At 35.0% G+C, this 19,672-nt stretch overlaps 1 protein-coding gene across 1 annotated transcript in view; it reads right to left on the bottom strand.

Annotated features, from left to right (window-relative positions):
- The window catches only part of ATR (ATR checkpoint kinase), a 110,054-nt gene that overhangs the window by 73,274 nt on the left and 17,108 nt on the right, over positions 1-19,672 (bottom strand). Inside the window, exons 8-20 of the mRNA XM_081235594.1 lie at positions 18,981-19,133; positions 18,055-18,247; positions 17,560-17,822; positions 16,061-16,251; positions 15,812-15,912; positions 15,450-15,621; positions 14,656-14,826; positions 11,953-12,147; positions 10,196-10,381; positions 5,775-5,867; positions 4,147-4,277; positions 2,367-2,510; positions 233-326 (exon numbers count right to left, since the gene is read on the bottom strand). Coding sequence (XP_081091720.1) covers positions 233-326; positions 2,367-2,510; positions 4,147-4,277; positions 5,775-5,867; positions 10,196-10,381; positions 11,953-12,147; positions 14,656-14,826; positions 15,450-15,621; positions 15,812-15,912; positions 16,061-16,251; positions 17,560-17,822; positions 18,055-18,247; positions 18,981-19,133 — 2,087 coding nt within the window. The remainder of the gene's footprint in view (positions 1-232; positions 327-2,366; positions 2,511-4,146; positions 4,278-5,774; positions 5,868-10,195; positions 10,382-11,952; positions 12,148-14,655; positions 14,827-15,449; positions 15,622-15,811; positions 15,913-16,060; positions 16,252-17,559; positions 17,823-18,054; positions 18,248-18,980; positions 19,134-19,672) is intronic.

Genomic DNA, 19,672 nt, shown 5'->3' with positions numbered 1-19,672 from the left:
TCCTTTGCTCTCTGTTCTATCTAATCCTATTACATCTTTGATCTAGATGCTAAAACTTCCTTCTAAAAATCATAGACTCAAGATAGGATTATCTAGTCATCAGAAATTAGCCATCAGAATATGACAATAATATCCTTAGATATGATTCTAAAGAATCTCTACTCAGTGCTCTGGAACTTAGGAATAATTTTGTATCAATGATCTCCTAAACCATACATAAAAAATTAAATACCTTTCTGTATTCCTGTAGAACTGCTTTTATCTTTTTTAATTCTGGATGATCAGGTAAAAAATATATTTCATGAAGAAAATCTTGCACAGCATCCCTAATAGTTAGTTGGAAGAAAAAGAATTACTTGCCAAATACGAAATTAAAAAAAAAATACAAAGCAGAGGTTGAAACTAAGGCCAACTTAATTCACACTTGAAAGTGCTAGTTGACTGTTGACATGCAAAGTATTTTTCCTAACCATGTCTAGGATGCTCAGGTAACAGTGACAAATAATCAAATCTAACAAAATCACCCTGTGGCAGTCTGCTACATTGGTGGCCCTGAATAATCTCTATGTCTTGGTATATACTTGGTATATACTCCTGTGTGTAGTCACTTCACCTTCAGTTTGGGCTAGGTGTGTGACTTGCTTTAAAAAACAGAATGTGGCAGAGATGTTGGGCCTATTTGGGGCCTAAGTGTTCAAAAGGTCTGGAAGCTTCGGTTTAGTCCTCATGAGAGTCCTGAGTCACCATGTAAGAAGTCTGGCTACCATCAGAGACAGGTTACATGGAGAGAGAGAGAAGCTCTGAGACTAAATGAAAGAGGGAGAAGCCCAGCCAAGTCTACCTGCTGGCTGACTGCAATGACCATTGGTAAGAACAGCCAAGGAACTGACCAGCTGAACCCAGCCCAGACTGCAAAATCATGAGTAAATAAAAATGCTTGTTGTTTTAAGACACTAGGTTTTGGAGTGGTTTATAATGCGGCAATACAAACCCAACCCCAAAACACAAATTCTCACAAAGATATACTAGAGAAAAATATGTAAGTAATTTTTACTGAGGCTGTAATTTTTAACTTGCTTCAAATATAAAGCCCTAATATTTCTGGGTCCAAATAAAAGTGTTTCTAAATTCTAGTCTTCATTAACTCATGCAACAAACAGGTATTAAGTAATTACTATGTGCTACTATTTGCTAGAAACTGGGGATGTAACAATAAAGAAAGCTGCAGTAACTCCTTCACTCAGAGAGCCTAAGGTCTTTTATCTGGCAGAGTGAAAGAGAATTTTTTTATTATATTATTATATGAAAAGGCAGAGAAATGATTCCTCTAAAATAAACAGCAAAGATATACTATTTGCATAATAATCCAAAAGGTATTTGAAAAGTGATCTAGATCAGTGATTATATTGTTCCATTATGTACAAAATACCAAAAATAAAAGTATTTTAATTGGAAAAAAACTCCATTAACCTTTTCTTCTGTATTTTCTCCCTGATGGAACAGTTACAGAAAATGATTAATGGAACTGCAACAGAATAAGGATAAGTAAGTAAATAAGTAGTACTTAAATCCTAATTTTTCAGAAGTAACTATGACATAGAACAGTATGTGCAAAAATGGACAAAAAAAATTTAAGTGTATAGACAGACATTCCAGGCTAAAAAGCAGCCTGAGTGAAAAATAAAAATGGGAAGGAGTAATGTATATTCTTGCATTAGCAGTCTGGATTGGCTACAGCCTAATATCTGCTTTGAAAAATCTTGGGAAATGATTTTAAGAAATAAGATGTGGCCAGATTTTAGAAAGCCCTGAATATCAAAATAAACAATTTGGAATTTATCAGCTAGGAAATGGAGAAACACAGAGTGTCTCTGCACGCTGAAATGATACAGATAAAGAGATGTTTTAAAATATGAACAATATGAAGAAACATAAAAGCTTAAAGGAAGGGAGCCTGGTTAAAAGGTTAATGCAATGAATAAAGGTTTCAATGAAGGTAAGCTGTAGAAAAAAAGTTATTAGCTCTCCTAATCTTTCTCATGCATTCAACTGTCTGCCTTTTAACTGTGAGAAGAAAGGTAATATTAGTCTCACCCCTTTCAAAATTGATGAAAAATAATTTTGAGTTATTGACCTACTAACTACTAAGCTTAAAATATAATAATAATAAAAGCCATGTCACAACTGAAAGAGCATCAGTTTGGTATGTACTGACTTAAAGCATGTCAATTACTTCTGTTGATTAACGGACTCTAAATTAAAAAGAATGTGAACAGTTCCACACTACCAACAGTAACCCTAATACCCCGAGACATAAAAATGCAGTAATAGAAAGCTGTTATCTTTATTAATTTCATTTATAATACCTGTTTTCAATTATGAGGTAGTGAAATATAGCTGCAGTTTCTTTAGGCTGGATGTGTATGAGAGGTAACAAAGCTACTATTACATGACTGAGAAGGGAGCCTAGATAAGCGTGATCCAGGCAACGAACAAAGCAGTCCCAAGCCCTATGTGAAAAAACAAAAGTTAAAAGTCACATCATTTTTATTATTTGCAAAGCTCCAGCAGTTAATTATTAGATGAACAAACAATGATACATACAAGCAAAAAGATTATAAGGCAGCTGTAAAAATGGAATAAAGATCAGTACTGTATACTCAAATAGACTCATCTCTATAATACACTAAGTCAAAAAAAGCAAGGTGAAAAACAATGCTTATAATATGCTCCTTTTTTTTTTTTTTTTTTTTTTTTGCTGTATGCGGCCCTCTCACTGTTGTGGCCTCTCCCACTGTGGAGCACAGGCTCCGGACACGCAGGCTCAGCGGCCATGGCTCACGGGCCCAGACGCTCTGCGGCATGTGGGATCCTCCCGGACTGGGGCATGAACCAGTGTCCCCTGCGTTGGCAGGCGGACTCTCAACCACTGCGCCACCAGGGAAGCCCTATGCTACCTTTTGGCGCAGGGTTAACATGAAAAAAAAATTATCTGTGAGTAACTGTGCATTTGCTTATACTTTTAGGAAGGGGGGGATTATACAAAAATTAATAAAAATAGACACATCTATTTTTAGCAATTCAGGAATGAAGGCTAGATTCTCTGAGTGTAACTTGTTACACAAATTTGAATTTGGGACAAAGTAAATGTTTTATATGATTTTTAAATTAAATAAAATAGAAGGAAAAAGCAACCTCTAAAAATTTCAAGCAAGCTTAAACTGAACCTAATAATACCAAGTAGATGTCACAGCTATACAGGAAAGAATTCTTTCACATGACTTTAAAACGTATTATTTTTTAAAATTCTTTCTAATATTATTTTCCATTATGGTTTATCACAGGATTTTGAATATAGTAAAACATATTATTCTGACTGTACATCTCCAATAAAATATAGTCAAGAACAAAAAGAAACTTTCAGAAGCTTAAACTGCATTCAGTAGTTTTATTGTTAGCAGTATTACTGAAATTAAATTAAATTAGCAATCAGCTAAATCCTACATACCAAAATCTCAGTGGCCTAAAAGAAATGTGGAGAGGAGACTTAAGGGACGAATCTGTTTGTAAGAGTTACTTAGGGGGTCAAACAACCAAATGTGTGACATGTGCATCTTATGTGGATTCTAATTCAAGCAAACCAACATCTCTGGGAAAAAACATCTTTGAGACAATTGGGGAAAGCTGAATTCTAGATGATATTAAGGAATTCCTATTAGTTCTGCTAAGTATAATAATTTATGATGGTTATATATTTTTTAAAATGTCCTTATCCTCTAGATACATCTGAGGTATATTTAGAAGTACAATGATATGATACTGGGTTTTCTTTAAAACATTCCAAGTAACAATAAAAAAGGTAGAGGTGGAAAGATTAAATAAGATTAACAATATTGATAACTACTGAGGCTGGGAAACGGGTATATAGGGGTTCATTATATTATTCTATTTCCCAGTATATTAAAATACTTCACAGAAAAATGTTTTTAAAGAAGGAAACACATTCCCTTTTCAATACAAATAGCCTTTCTATCTTTAACTATTTCTTATTTCTGGTTTGAACCCAAATTCCCTCAAAGAGATAAGAAATCAAGTTAGTGCTATTGGGAAATGCAAAAAATCTAATGAACTCAGGCAGTCATTTACCTGCAACACAATTCAGGAAAATCATCCTTGAATCGAAGGCCAGTTCTCAGCGTGGTCATCATCTTCACCCTCACAGAACTGACATGTTTGGGTCCCATTAATTTCATCAAAGACATCAAACTGTTCAAGGCCTATAAAATAAGCAGGGCTTCAAAATAAAGCCACAAAGAAGCTGGCAGGAGCAGATGAACCCTAAGGACAAGTGCTTCCCACACTAACCTCAGAGTACCTATTCTCAGGCAACACAAGGTCTAATAAATGTTGGCAGTTTATTCTGTCCAAGTGTTTATGTAAGAGTTATAAATTTGAAAAACACGAGTTGAGTTCTTTTTTTTTTCCCCTCTTTGAAGGTGATTTGTTATTTTGATTCTGGTGGTCCTCTTAAGCGGTAATTTTCAAATTTATTAAGAATATAATACCTATTGTTTAATCTTCTTCATATCCATCCCAAACTGCTATGCATTTTTGTCCTAATGGTACTAAATTCAACATGCTCTAATTTAGTAATAAAACAAATAGGTAACTAATGACATACCCAGAAAATAATACACACATCTTTATTGGTGTGGAATACAGAATCAGACTTGTATGAATAGCTCCAGATTCTAATGAAGGGGTAAAGAAACTCTCCAGTCAACCTTAACTATGTGCCAAAATAGGCAAACTCTTTATGGTTTAAAACAAACTCTAGTTTTCTTAGATTTGAGGTTATTCTCTCACTTGGGATAACAGTAAGAAAGATTTCACATAGATACAAGTTATTTGGGGGATTAAATTTACCAGTTGACAACAAAAGGACAAGTATTGGTTGCTGAAATTTTTAGAGGTTAATTAATTAAGAGAAGGGGAGTACAGACTGAAATAAAAGCTTCCATTCATAGGCTTTTATTATAATTTTACTGACTGAAGAGTGGAGACCAATAAAAAGGGAAATTTAAGCAGCATCTAAAATTCTATCCCAATCTACAGACAAACATTTCCAAAATTGGGTAACCAATTGTGACAGCAATCGTAAGGAACTTTCACTGTGCCAAATGCATGTAAACAGACACTGACAAATACTGAAGTTACTTTACTTTCTGTAACTTAACATTTTTGGTATTCAAAAGCACCATGGGCCATGACTCACATGAGACCAATGTGGGCCAATGCATTCAATAATGCAACTTCTGTTTGAGCTATCAGGGAGTGCTGGTCTCTTTTCTTCCCACTGAGTTAGATGTTGTGAAGACGTGAGCCTGAAGCTGTTGCGGCCGTCACCCAGCACTTAAGTTAGAGCCCATCCAAAGGAATTTGAGCTAACTGATTAATTCTGAGAACATCGTGTCCAAATTCAAGCTATGCCCGAAGCTATATTATCCTTACACTTTTAGTTACAGAACCAACAAATTCCTTTAAGCCAGTTTGGGTGAGTTTTCTGTCCCTTATAAACAAAAGAACAGTAAATGATATAATTTTTCTTTTTAGATTCCCCGAAAGCTTATGTGAGTTGTTCAGGAACACAGAATATCATGTGTTTGATTATTTTTCATCTTTGAATGTTTGCAGCTAGAAGGAGAAGTCACGTCTCCTGCAAATTCTATATGAATTCTGTTCTGGCACTTTGCAACTCAACTATCACCACCTACCATTTTCTTGTCTTCAATGCCAACACTGGAGCTCAGTAACTGCATGTTAAAAAAGGCCAAGATGCCCAACAACTTGGGTTGCAAATAATCAGCCTAAGGGGAAAAAAAAAAAACCCACATAAAAAAGGTACTACATAAGTTTTATACAGATGAAATTTCATAAATCAACAATTTATTTATATTATTTCTATTTTATCTAACTACATTAGAATATTGGAAATAAACAGCTGGTAAATTAAATTTTTCCCAAAGCATATATCTTTACATGTAATATTTTTAAAATTAGTGAAACTGATTTATAGGCAAAATATGATTAAATAGTACTGTACAGTGAGAAAATCATAAGCTTTTGAATTACAGTTGAGCTACAGTGGGATTCTCAGGATCTGACTCATGTCAGCATCCAGAGTGGAGAGGATATTTATCTTAAGGAGAAGAAGAATAGAGAAAGACAAGTTAATGTCCTCATCTAGAGCATTTAGAGCTAAGGTGGAAAAAAAAAAAAGTACTTGATTATGGAACAGGTACCCTGCCAGAATGAAGGTCTGACACAGAGGTCAATATCCCCTGATGTAATAGTAATAAAGGGGTACAAGCCTTGGGCATCAACTATTACAGGTTAGGTATCACTGTCCATGGCACTTTGGGTCTCCTGAAGTGGACAGGGTTAATTCTTTCTTGAAAAAGGGTCCTAGAGGAGAGGGTATGGGCTTTAAATCAGCCAAACCTGGGTTTGAATCCCAGTTTTGACACTTCCTAGTATTTGATGCTGGATAAGTTACTTAGCTCCTCTGAGTCTGTAAGATGGGACAATGAAAAAACCAACTGCATAGAGTTGTTGTAGAGATTGAATAAGATAACATGAGTTAAGCCCTTAGAATATAGTAAAGTGTTAAATAAACTTAAGTTAGTATTATTAAAAACTGGGAATGTGAGTACTCTGCAAAGAAGAATTTTCCCCTCTTTAAAAATCTTTATGTATAGGCAAGAAAAGGGACCAAAAAAAAAGGCGGGGGGGCTGGGGAGAAGTAGCAATTAGAATATTTTCCAACTCCAGGAGAAAGTTGCATTGTTTGGCATTGAGGCACCTAATTTAAGTATCTCTAGGTTACACACACTGCCAGGCTGGGGTCGGGGGCCAGTAAGAAGGGTGTGCACTACCTCACAGTAGAGAGGAAATTAGGTGTCCAACACGTTCTCCAGGTTAGATGTTGGGATAAACTTTTTTTCTCTTCCAAAGCACAGAGAATCATCTGTTTTACCAAAGCCTAAAATTACATTTAATTTACAAACTTCTGATTTGGATTAAGACTCAACTTAGGTTTAATAAGCCATAATTCACTAATCGCATGGTTCCAGCCCATTCTTAAATGAAAAGCAGATATAGATGATACTCACATAGTCTGTGTCAACATTCTAATTTTAAAGCTCTTACATTTAGACAAATAGTTCGTTCATCTGCCACTCACCAAATATTTATTATGTATGCCTAGAATACTGTGCCAGGTGTACGAGATAAGCTCTCCCTACTAGCTTACATGGGACACTGATATGAGAAGAAGACATTAAACAAGTAAGTACGTACGTAAGGTTGTGATAAGTGCTATAAAGAAATAAACATGATCACATGAGAGAGAACTGGGATGAGGTGATCAGGAACTTAGATAGGGTGATCCGGAAACGCTGAGATCTAAAGAATGAAAAAGATCCAGGATAATATTCCAAGTAAAGAAACGACGTATTGCAAAGGCTGTGAAGCAGGAAAAAACTTGACATGTTTAAGAAACACAAAGAAAACAATGCTGAAATACAGGGAGAAAGGCAGATAAAAGTTGCACAATATGAGGGTGGAAAGATATACAGACCACGTACAGCCTTATAAGAGCAATGAAAACAATAGAAGGAATTTAGACAGGGGATAACGTGAGTATAAGTTGTAAGAAGAGTACTTCAAATGTTGTGTAAGTAACTGATTAAAGATGCAGGAAAGGAAGAGCAAAAGGAGAGAACTGTTAGGAGGTTTTTACAGTATTCCTGGAGAAAGATGACGGTCACTTATGTATAAGGGTGGTGGTGGCAGAGATGGAAAGATATATTTTGGGGCTAGACTTGAAAGGACTTGTTGATACTCAATTTTAAAGGATATAAGAAATGAAGGGCTCATGAATACCTTCCAGGTTTTGAAGCAACTGAGCTTCTAGGTAGACACTGGTACCATCTCCTGAGAAGGGAAGACTGTGAGAGAAACAGGTTAAAGGGAAAATAAAGATTTTTTAACGGACATGTAATGTTTGGACTTGTTTGAGATGCGTAAAAGACGGACAAATAGAGATTACAAAGAGGAAGCTGGACAGTCTCTATCTGCCATCTTCCCTCATCCTCAGATCCATTCTCTGCTCTTTTCTGCCTTGCTATGTGCCTAGGAGGCTAACCAGATTTCACCACCCAAGATATCTTTCCCTCTGGCTTCCCACTAAATTCAGTCAACAGGAGGCACCAACAAGGGAACAAAGGGCAGGAGGAGAGCGTGTGGTATTTATACTTCCTGCTCTCTCTGCGTTGTGAGGTGGCCCTGGCAGTGGTTATATACAATGAGAGCCCTTTCCCCGCACCATGGTTCTAGCTCTCAAACAGGCTCTGGTAATGCCATTTCTTCCTGCCCAGGACTAAGGGGAGCATATGTTTTCTGCTGTTTCTAGTCCCTGGGTTCCTTAACATTCCCTGCTGGTTCTCTTAACCTTGCCCATATCAATGAAAATAGTCCCTTCATTAAATTCTTTTCGGTGAAATATTTTTGTGTATGCCATCTGTTTCCTGCCAGGATCTAACTTGCATAAGCCCAAAAGTCCGAAGCTCAAGAGAGGTCTGGACTAGAATTTCCACTATGAAATCATCAAAATGTAAATCATATTACAGGACCAGATGAATTCAGATTCTCTCTCATTTAAAGAGAGAATATTTATAGAGAAAAAGACCCAACTACACAGTACTGAATAAATCTAACATTTAGAGGATAAAGTAGATAAAGATTAAAAATGAGTGGACAAAAAAAAGAAAAAAAAAGAGTGAGTGGACAATCAACAGATGAATGGATAAAGAAGATGTGGTACATATATACAATGGAATCCTACTCAGCCATAAAAAAGAATGAAATAATGCCATTTGCAGCAACATGGATAAACCAAGGGATTATCATACTATGTGAATACTATGTGAAATAAGTCAGAAAGAGAAAGACAAATACCATATGCTATCACTTATATGTGGAATCTAAAATATGACAAAAATGAACTTTATCGACCAAACAGAAACAGACTCACAGACATAGAGAACAGATCTGTGGTTGCCAAGGGGGAGGGGGTGGGGGAGGGATAGATTGGGAGTTTGGGATTAGCAGATGCAAACTATTATATATAGAATGGATAAACAGCAAGGTCCTACTGTATAGCACAGGGAACTATATTCAGTATCCTGTAATAAACCATAATGGAAAGGACTATGAAAAAGAATATATATATGTTAACTGAATCACTTTGCTATACAGCAGAAATTAATACAACATTGTAAATCAACTACACTTCAATAAAATAAATTAAAAAAAAAGAATGAGTAGACAGTGAAGCAAAAAGAAAATCAAGAAAATGCAGTGTCACAGATGCCACATAAGAAAGGATGGTCAGTTGTACTGAATGTTACTGGAAGCCGAATAAGATAGTAAAAGAGAAGTGACCATTAGATTTGATAGCAGGAAGACTGTTTTTGACCTTAAGATGAGAATTTCAGTAGAATACTTAGAACAGAGTCAGGCTAGAATAAGCTAAAGAATGAATGGGAAATGAGAAAGCAGAGATAGAAACCTCTCAAGATATTTTGCTGATAGTCAAAATATCAGCAAAATTTGAGTCTCTTGGAAGGATGAAAGCAATCAAAAGAAAACAAAGCAAGCCTCAGGATTTATGTTTTTTCAGGTGAAAAAATAAAATAGTAAGATGATTTCAGATACGAATTTAAGACAAGGAAAGACAAAAAGGAATAACATTTTCTAACTTATCTTAAATCTAACAATGGAATTAAATATAGTTAGAAGTGATAAAGTTAGCATGTCATGCCACGGAAGGGGTAACGGGGGGAGCTACAAACGCATTCTACAGTGAAAAAGTGGTGAAGAAAAATGAACATTTTTACCCAATGAAAAAATAAAATCTAAGATCATATGAAAATGCATATTTTTCAATGCTAATATGTATGCTGTGACCATGTAATTTAAATCATCAGCCTTTTCAAAATAAAAATCCCAATTGAAAATTTAAATAAATCTCTAGCATTTGGAAAATATATAAAACACCTGTTTCTCCAATTTCATAATTAAGCTACAAAAAGGAGAAAAACCAAGCAAAAAACCCATACAACATATTCCTTACCATTAGTTCAGGTGACGTGATATCTCTTGGGCCCTGATATGGATCATCACTAGATGCAAATGAGGCGAGTATTGACAAACCATTGAAAACCTGTTGATAGTGTTCTCCAATACGTAGCAATAATTCATTATGCAGTCCTTGGAAATCTTGTCTCAGCAGGCTCCCGAGTTCAATTTCTGTTTCATTCTAACCCAAAGACACATTTCAAAAATTTAAGAAAAAAGGTTTTTGTTTCTCCATACTAATATCTTGGAAATAAGTATACTGATTTTAATACACTATTAGTTAATCAGGAGCTCTAGATCAGGTGACAAGAATTACTAATGATATAAAAAAGTCATTGGAAAAGGATTCTGACCTTGATTTCTCCTGGTAGGTCTGCCATGGGCTACAGGTAATGAAAACAAGTGATCAAACTTTATTTTGAAATAAAATTTTAAAAGGAAGTCTAGTTTTCTATAAAGGTTCAAAATGTCATCCACTCATTATTCATGGAAATGTAACTCTGACAGGAAAATCAGTGGCTCAGAGCACAGTCTTCCTGGTCAGACTGCTAATATTTAAATTCCAGCTTTATCATATATTAGTTGTGCTGTGACTGAGACAAGTAACCTAATCTGACCTTTCTCTGCCTTAGTTTTCTCATCTATCAAATGGAAAAATAGTACTTTTATCTCCCTGGGTAACTGTGAGGAGTTATCCAACTGAAATGATCCATAAAAATTGTTTAGCAAAGTTTCTGACATGTAGTAAGAAGCACTGAAATGTTATTATCATTCCACCTTTACAATAAAGATTTTCTTTCTCAAAATGAATAAATATACTCAATATTCAAAAAGTCTCATGTGGAAAGAGATCCATAGCTGGCATATCATGAAATATGTGAAATAAATTAACATCAGAGAAAAACAGTAGAGTTACATATGCATATCTGACAGGTTCTCTTGTTCCCATATAGCCTCTTATTCCTCAGATATTGTTGCTACTATAACACCAAAAAAAGAACCACAAGCTATACTTTTAAATTTGAAAACTAGCAAGAAACTGGGCCAAACTGTAATCAGAGCACTAAGTAACTAAACTCAGTGCTGACACTGTACTACAGTTGAAGGATACTGCCTCTTCCAATAGATGTAATTACTTGCATATCATTAGTCATTTTACAGCTCCAATCAATTAATAAATTCTAAAATGAAATTAGCTGGGACTTCCCTGGTGGTCCAGTGGGAAGGACTCCATGCTCCCAATGCAGGGGTCCTAGGTTTGATCCCTGGTCGGGGAACTAGATCCGACATGCATGCCACAACTAAGAGTCCATGTGCTGTAAATAAGAAGCCCACATGCCGCAACTAAGCAGTCTGCATGCTGCAACTAGGAAGTCTGCATGCCACAGTGAAGATCCCGCATGCCCCAACTAAGACCCGGCACAACCAAAATAAAAATAAATAAATAAATAAAATTTTAAAGAAATAAAATGAAATTAGCTGAGAATCTAATCCATGAATGGATGACTACCTATCATATACCATTATGGTAAAACAATCAAAGAATATAACAAAAGAATAATTCTATTTAATACTCTCCTTTGGCCCAGGGCAAAGCTTATTTACGTACCATTTGAGCTTATATTACCCTAGGATAGACTATAAACTACAGATAGGCTATAAACTACTCTATTTCCTATAAGAATGTCACAACAGCTTTCCTATAATGCTAATTTAAACAAAAGAGTAAAATATAAACAAATATTCAATTACCTTTAGATAATGAAGGGCACGTTCTAATTCATCCTTGGAACAGGAACAGACCAAATGGGAAAAAATATACTTGAAATTATTTATTAAAATCTCTCTACGATTGACATTTAATTGTTTTCCTAAAGTTCGAATGAGAGCAGAAGCTGCAGGGCTTGCTTTGGCAGCAAGGTCAGGTAGCAGAACTTGTAATGTTCTCTGAAAAAGAAACACTACAATTACTAAAAAGTACATTTGCCCAGGTGATAAAATATTCATATAAGCTATGTTCAAAAATAATTAAAAATACCACACAAATTTGGAGTCCACATACAACATATCTGAATTCAGATATACCATTCATTCATTCAACACATATTTAACGAGCATCTACTATGATTCAGGCACTTCAGATACAGCAGTGAAAAAATAGACAAGGTCCCTGATGGCACAGAGTTTACACTGCAGAGGGGGAGAGACAGACAATAAATAAGCTAATGTACAAGTAGCAAAGAAAATAATTTCTCATGAGTATGTGTTAAAATGTACTCATGCTCTTAAGGCAGTGGTTCCAAGCCTGATTTATTTTTTTTTTCTTTTATTTATTTTTTTAATTAGTTTCTGCTTTATAACAAAGTGAATCAGTCATACATATACATCTGTTCCCACATCCCTTCCCTCATGCATCTCCCTCCCTCCCACCCTCCCCATCCCACCCCTCCAGGCGGTCACAAAGCACCGAGCTGATCTCCCTGTGCTCTGCGGCTGCTTCCCACTATCTATCTACCTTACGTTTGGTAGTGTATATATGTCCATGCCGCTCTTTCGCTTTGTCACAGCTTACCCTTCCCCCTCCCCATATCCTCAAGTCCATTCTCAAGTAGGTCTGTGTCTTTATTCTCGTTTTGCCCCTAGGTTCTTCATGACATTTTTTTTTTAAATTCCGTATATATGTGTTAGCATACGGTATTTGTCTTTCTCTTTCTGACTAACTTCACTCTGTATGACAGACTCTAGGTCTATCCACCTCATTACAAATAGCTCAGTTTCGTTTCTTTTTATGGCTGAGTAATATTCCATTGTATATATGTGCCACATCTTCTTTATCCATTCATGCGATGATGGACACTTAGGTTGTTTCCAGCTCCGGGCTATTGTGAATAGAGCTGCAATGAACATTTTGGTACATGTCTCTTTTGGAATTATGGTTTTCTCAGGGTATATGCCCAGTAGTGGGATTGCTGGGTCATATGGTAGTTCTATTTGTAGTTTTTTAAGGAACCTCCATACCGTTCTCCATAGTGGCTGTACCAATTCACATTCCCACCAGCAGTGCAAGAGTGTTCCCTTTTCTCCACACCCTCTCCAGCATTTATTTCTAGATTCCTTGATGATGGCCATTCTGACTGGTGTGAGATGATATCTCATTGTAGTTTTGATTTGCATTTCTCTAATGATTAATGATGTTGAGCATTCTTTCATGTGTTTGTTGCAAGCCTGATTTATTATTTGAGCTAAATATAGTAGTTAGACAATAAGCAAGAGTAGCTTTTAAATTTTAATTTAATATTTTAAATTTTTTTAATTAAAAAGTTGATACTGCAATATTAGAGAAAACCTTGTTAACGCACCCACCATTCCAACATGGTAACAAATCTACTTTGATTTTGGTCTGTTTCCTTTAAGATCTCGTTCATAAAATAATACACAATATTCCAAACATAAAATGGCTGGTCTTTCATTTATTATGTATCTAATGAACAACTACTACATGTCAGCCACTGTCCTAGGCACTGAAGATGTGACAGCGAATAACGCTCAGGCCCTCTGCCCTCAGAGACACTTACACCTTATTTGTGTTGTGCCTTTCAACTTAATATTAATCCTGTAAGACTGTTATGACATGGTAAGGTAGTTTCTCTGAAGTATTTATAATTATTATGTTAAGGTACATAATATTCTAGGACCTAAATATTAGACACTTAGTTTCTTCTCTGGGTTTTGTCTAGTTGCTACTTGGAAAATGTTGCAATAAACATCTGTGCTTTGGGGCTCCCAGATGGAACTACTGAGGGAAAAAGTAAAAATATCTTTGTGGTCCTTGGTGTATAGTATCATATTTCCTTCTAGGATTTGTCCAATTCACATGCGATTTAAGTTTGTTAAAATATGATAATACTCTAGAGAAAAATTCTGCATGGATCACTATTATAATATTAACTAAGAGTAATAAACTTTGCCTTCAGGAAAACACAAGAAGATAATCTACACCATCCGTCTTTCAAACCTCAGCCCCACCAAGGACTTTTCAAAGGCTTCCCAAACTACTCCATACTACAAACTCTATCATCTGAATGCACAGGTCATCTATAGCACTAGTTTGTACTATATTACTCCAACTCCTTAGGGGTAGGTAAGATCATATTAGACTTTCCATTACCAATGGAACCAATCATAGCACTAAAGACATAAGGGCTCAGTAAACTGAATTTATTAGCATTAATTAAATAGTATGAACCTTTCAAGATAGCTAACTCTATAGAGCAATGACTCAAATCAACACGTATTTCATTTTTATAACATAAGCAATATTATCATATCAAAGTCAAAGGAAAACATGCAAGTACATTGTACTTGCCAGATTTTCTTTAAAAAAATCTAGAATGGAATAAACACAAAATGTTAAATTGAAAACCTCAATTAAGTCAACTATACTTTGCAACTTACAGTAAGGAAACGATTAAGATCAGGAAAGTCAAAAACATTGGCAATTTCAGACAAGGTATTTAAAGCCATTTCTCTCTGGTGAGCCACATCTTGTTTCCGCATCTCAGCATTCTGGCATGGAGTACTAGGAAGCACTGTCATCTGACTGGAGTGGAGGGATTCTACCAAAAACTAAAGCAAAATGATTTATTAGTTTTCACACAAGGAAGAACATTTAACTAATATGTTTTAAGTTAACATAAAGGACAGTATCGGACAGTGTTCTAAACATATTACCTAAATTAGTTCATTTAATTTTTGTAACAACCTTAATGAGGTAGATTGTGTATATACTCCCTTTTACAGATGAAGTAACCAGGCTTAGTTAAGAAACTTGAATATCTTGCTAAGGATTACACCACAAACACAGTGCAAAGCCTGTATTTTAACATAACCTTACTTTTCAGCCTTGGATCAACCTTTTTTAAAACAAAGTGCCTTATCCATAATATCAAGGCATAAAAAAGTTTATTATCACTAAAAGAAAGGCTAATACAGAAAGGCTTCTCTTAACAGATTAACAATAGAGAGTAATAATTATTATAAGATGATTTTTCCCCTCTCCCATTTATAAACAATATCTTCAGACCAAGATACGAAAATATAAAAATGATGAGATTTAGGTTCTTTTAAATAAACCATTTTTAAAAATACCTCTTTTTTAAAGCAAGAAAAGTAAAACATATATGTGTTCTTTTTTTAACTTTTGCAAAGTAATGCTATTTCCTATAGTCAAGGCCAATGCTGACTCTCACCTGACAGATGGGTTTCTTATACTGGCTGAAAAAGTTTTGTAGTTTAACACTTTTAGCTGCAACCAGAGCTCTAATTTCTGTGTATGCTGCTCCAGAGACAGATGCTGACTTGGATAATAAACAATGCAATAAGTGCAAGAGTGCAAAAGGTACCAAATCCCCTTTTGCTGCCCTAAAATTATTAAAAAAAAAAGTTATCATCAATGTTTTGAAAATAAATGGAAATCCACAAATAAATGCATACTGATATCACACTTCTTCCTATAACATCACATTTCTCATATCACCATTTCTAACAGCAGGCAAACAAAAAAGGAAAATGGCCAAAATAAATAAGGAAGTACAAAAGCTGCCAAACATACCTTCCAATATCCCCTGTTGTAAGAATCAAGGTATCCTTCAGCTCATTATTTCTTGAGATCTGAGCATGTGTATATGCTTCTTTCATTCTTAAGACAAAAAGCTAGACCAATAAAATTAACTAGTTAAAGAAATTTTTAAAGCCAGGTTTATGAACACACAAAAAAATAAAATTTTAATAAAATAAAATTTTAATAAAATAAATAAAATTAAATTAAAGTAAAATTAAATTTAAAATAAAAATCATCAACCTCTTTTATAAATCCATCTTCAGCATCCAAGGATTCCAATATATGCTTGATATTTCCACTAAAAGCCACTCTAACATCCTTGTCTGGATCTTCCATTAAATTTAATAAAGTTCCAAGAACCATTTTTACATCTGTTTCATCTTCTCTAAAATCAAGGTGCTTACAAAGATGATACAGATTATCTATGAAAGCTAAAGGGCAAAAGCATAAAATACTTAATTTAACACAGTAAACAGAAAAGTTTTACTATAAAAATACTGTCAATAAATAATATACTACAAAGAATGCTAAGTTGTCTTATAAAGTCAATATTTAGTGTTTAAATTTGTAAAGCACACAGAATTTTGGAGGATTAAAACAAATAAATACTGAATACTTATAAAACTGAATACTTATAAATTTAAATTTACTTTTACTTAATAAAAGTTATACATAATTTAAATCTAAAATAAATTCTAGAATTTTTTAAAGTTTTAAAATGACTAGTCACTTAGATTTTGTAGATCATTATATTACTGGGATAGATTTAAAAGCACATTTCACTAATCTAAAGAACTGTTAATTAAGGGCAAGCTTAGCCTTACTGTTAATCTTATTCTGTTTTTACAGATTTATTTATTTATTTATTTTATTTCTTTTTGGCTGCGTCAGGTCTTAGTTGCGGCACGCGGAATCTTTCATTGCAGTGCTTGGGCTCTTCGTTGTGGTGCACAGGCTTCTCTCTAGTTGTGGCGTATGGGTTTTCTCTCTCTAGTTGTTGCGCACAGGCTCCAGGGCGTGCGAGCTCAGTAGCTGTGGCGCAGGGGCTTAGTTGCCCTGTGGGTGTGGGATCTTAGTTCCCTGACCAGGGATCGAACCTGCGTGCCCTACACTGTAAGGCGGGTTTTCTACCACTGGACCACCAGGGCAGTCCCTGTTAATCTTATATTACATTACATTACATTACTAGATTTAGGGAGTCCTAGAAATCACCTTATCATACATTGTTTTGAAAACTTGAGGGCAAGATGTAATTTATTACCCAAACAAAGCAATCTTCCAAGTATGTGTATAAATCTCATGCTCCCCACAAATTCATACACCATTACCATTGGAAAGCGGCAAAGATACAATTCATACTCCTCAGCTGGGCAAAGTATCTAACTATTTGAAGTTTTAAGGTCCAAAGTAGTGGCAGGGGACACACATTAAGAAGGTCCCTGGGATCACTGAAGAGGAGACAGAATACTGAACCTCACAATATTGAACCAAACATCAGGTATGCCCCATTATACTGTCAAATCACAAAAGCATTTAGAAAATCTAAAAATTACTTCCATTGTTAGTTCTGTGATACAGTCTAATACCAGACATCCCTTTTATGAATGATCATTACATAAGCATTGACTCTATCAAGCAAGTCTAATTTTTTAAGGCTTTAGCCTAATTCCACCACTGATTTTAAAAACACAGCTTAAATAGGTTTTAAAATATTAAATAAATCATAACAAACCACTCACCAAGTTTCACAGGACTAGGTAATTTTTTTTTCAGTAGGAAGAGAAATGGCTTGCAAACAGACGCTTTTAGTCGAGAAGATGAACATTCATGTTGAGAAGTGACTTTTAGGCTCTTACATAAGAGGTCAATACGTCTATGTTCAGAGAAAGGTTCTGATAAAGAACTTGTCAAATAAAACATGCCATGAAGTGTACAGACAAGCTGACCAAGTATAGATGCAAATTCTTTCTTGACAATGTCAGAATCATCTTTGACTTTATCTCTATGGGGAAAAAAACAAAAAGTACTAAACCTTCTTGCTTAATTTTGTGGTCTAAATAGTCTTGTTTAGTTTGAGGCAAAAGTACTGGTAAAACAAAAGGTAGAAGGAAAAAATTTTTAATTCTAAAACTAAAAGCAATGTTTGCTCTATATACCCAGCAATAAACATAAATTTGCATATATGATATCTGTCCAATCAAGTTGTATATTCAAATTAAAATATTAATACATACATAAGAATCTTGGGAACTCTGTTATAAGAATTCTGCTGCTGTAATAAGATAAAAAATCCATTAATACAACTGGTCCGGATTACTTCATGGGAGCTCTGCAGGGCCCAGCTGTAAACCACTGTTCTCCACTCAAGGTATATTCTTCTTGGAAAAAGAGTTAGAAGAAATACGCATCGTGACTGTGCCTGTGGTGCTGAAAAAATTAAGTCTATTAATAAAGATTTCTAAGTGTTAATTTTATATATATATATACACACACACACATATATATTTATTCTTTGTTGTAAAGTCAAATAACATTTAAAATACATATAGTATTTAATTAAAAGCTCCTTTTCCAAAAATAAAGCATGTGCACTGAAAAAGGTCTATGCCCAATCTTACTAGATAATCAGGGAAATCCAAATTGAAACACCCATCAGATAGCAAAAAACATATGTTTGTTTAGGTAGTTATGTCTCTGACATTCTTTCTTTCTTTTTTTTTTAGCCACACTGCGTGGCTTGTGGGATTTTCGCTCCCTGACCAGGGATCGAACCTGGGCCTTCAGCAGTGAGAGCATGGAGTCCTAACCACTGGACCGCCAAGGAATTCCCTCTTTTTTTTTTTTTTTAACAAAATTTTAAAATTTGACAATGCCAAGTGCTGGTGAAGATATGAAACAACAGGAACTCACATATTCTGCTAACAGAAATATAAACTGGAATGATATCTTTGGAGAACAATGTTGGCAGAATAGAGTTGAGGATGTACAAATCCTACAATTTATTCCTTTCTACATGTCTAACTCCTTCTTTTTAAATTATTAAAAAAGGTACCTTCTCTTGTAATTATTGAAAAAATAGAAATGATAAGTGTTAGAAGCCCTATATAGAGATAAATGAAAAGAAAACAAATCACACATATAGAATTTTGTGACCACTTACAGTAGCTATCTGAAATCCTCTGGCTTACTGTTAGAAGGCTGGTGGCAAATGTGGTCAACTTTAAAGAGCCATCATCAGAATGGGAATAAATCCATGGAAGTGAGAGCATTCCACATAAGTCTTCCAGGATACGATCTTCAAATGAAGTTTTTACTACAGAAATACACAATAGGTAATTAATTATACCTTTTCTTTAATCATATTTACATGTGTCTTCTTTCAATAAAAAAAAAGACATTCTAAACATCTTTTACAAGTGGAATTACAGCAAACATTCAATAAACAGGGGTTCTTAACACAGAGATAATGTTCTGAGGTCTGTGAATCCAAAGGAATTAAATGTGACTTTATAAAAATATGCATTTACGGGGGCTTCCCTGGTGGCGCAGTGGTTGAGTCCGCCTGCCAATGCAGGGGACATGGGTTCGTGCCCCGGTCCGGGAAGATCCCACATGCCACGGAGCGGCTGGGCCCGTGAGCCATGGCCGCTGGGCCTGCGTGTCCGGAGCCTGTGCTCCACAACGGGAGAGGCCACAACAGTGAGAGGCCCGCGTACCACAAAAAAAAAAAAAAAAAGCATTTATATGTTTTTTAGGAGAAGAATCATAGCATTCTTCAGATTCTCAAATCAAAAAATTTAAAGTTATAAATAGTTTCTATTGACTGAAAATGAATAAATCAAAATGTTAGAC

The sequence above is a fragment of the Mesoplodon bidens genome (assembly GCF_964165515.1).
Source record: "Mesoplodon bidens genome assembly, chromosome: 5".
In the NCBI taxonomy this organism is placed as follows: Eukaryota; Metazoa; Chordata; class Mammalia; order Artiodactyla; family Ziphiidae; genus Mesoplodon; species Mesoplodon bidens.
This window is presented reverse-complemented; position numbering and strand designations above follow the sequence as displayed.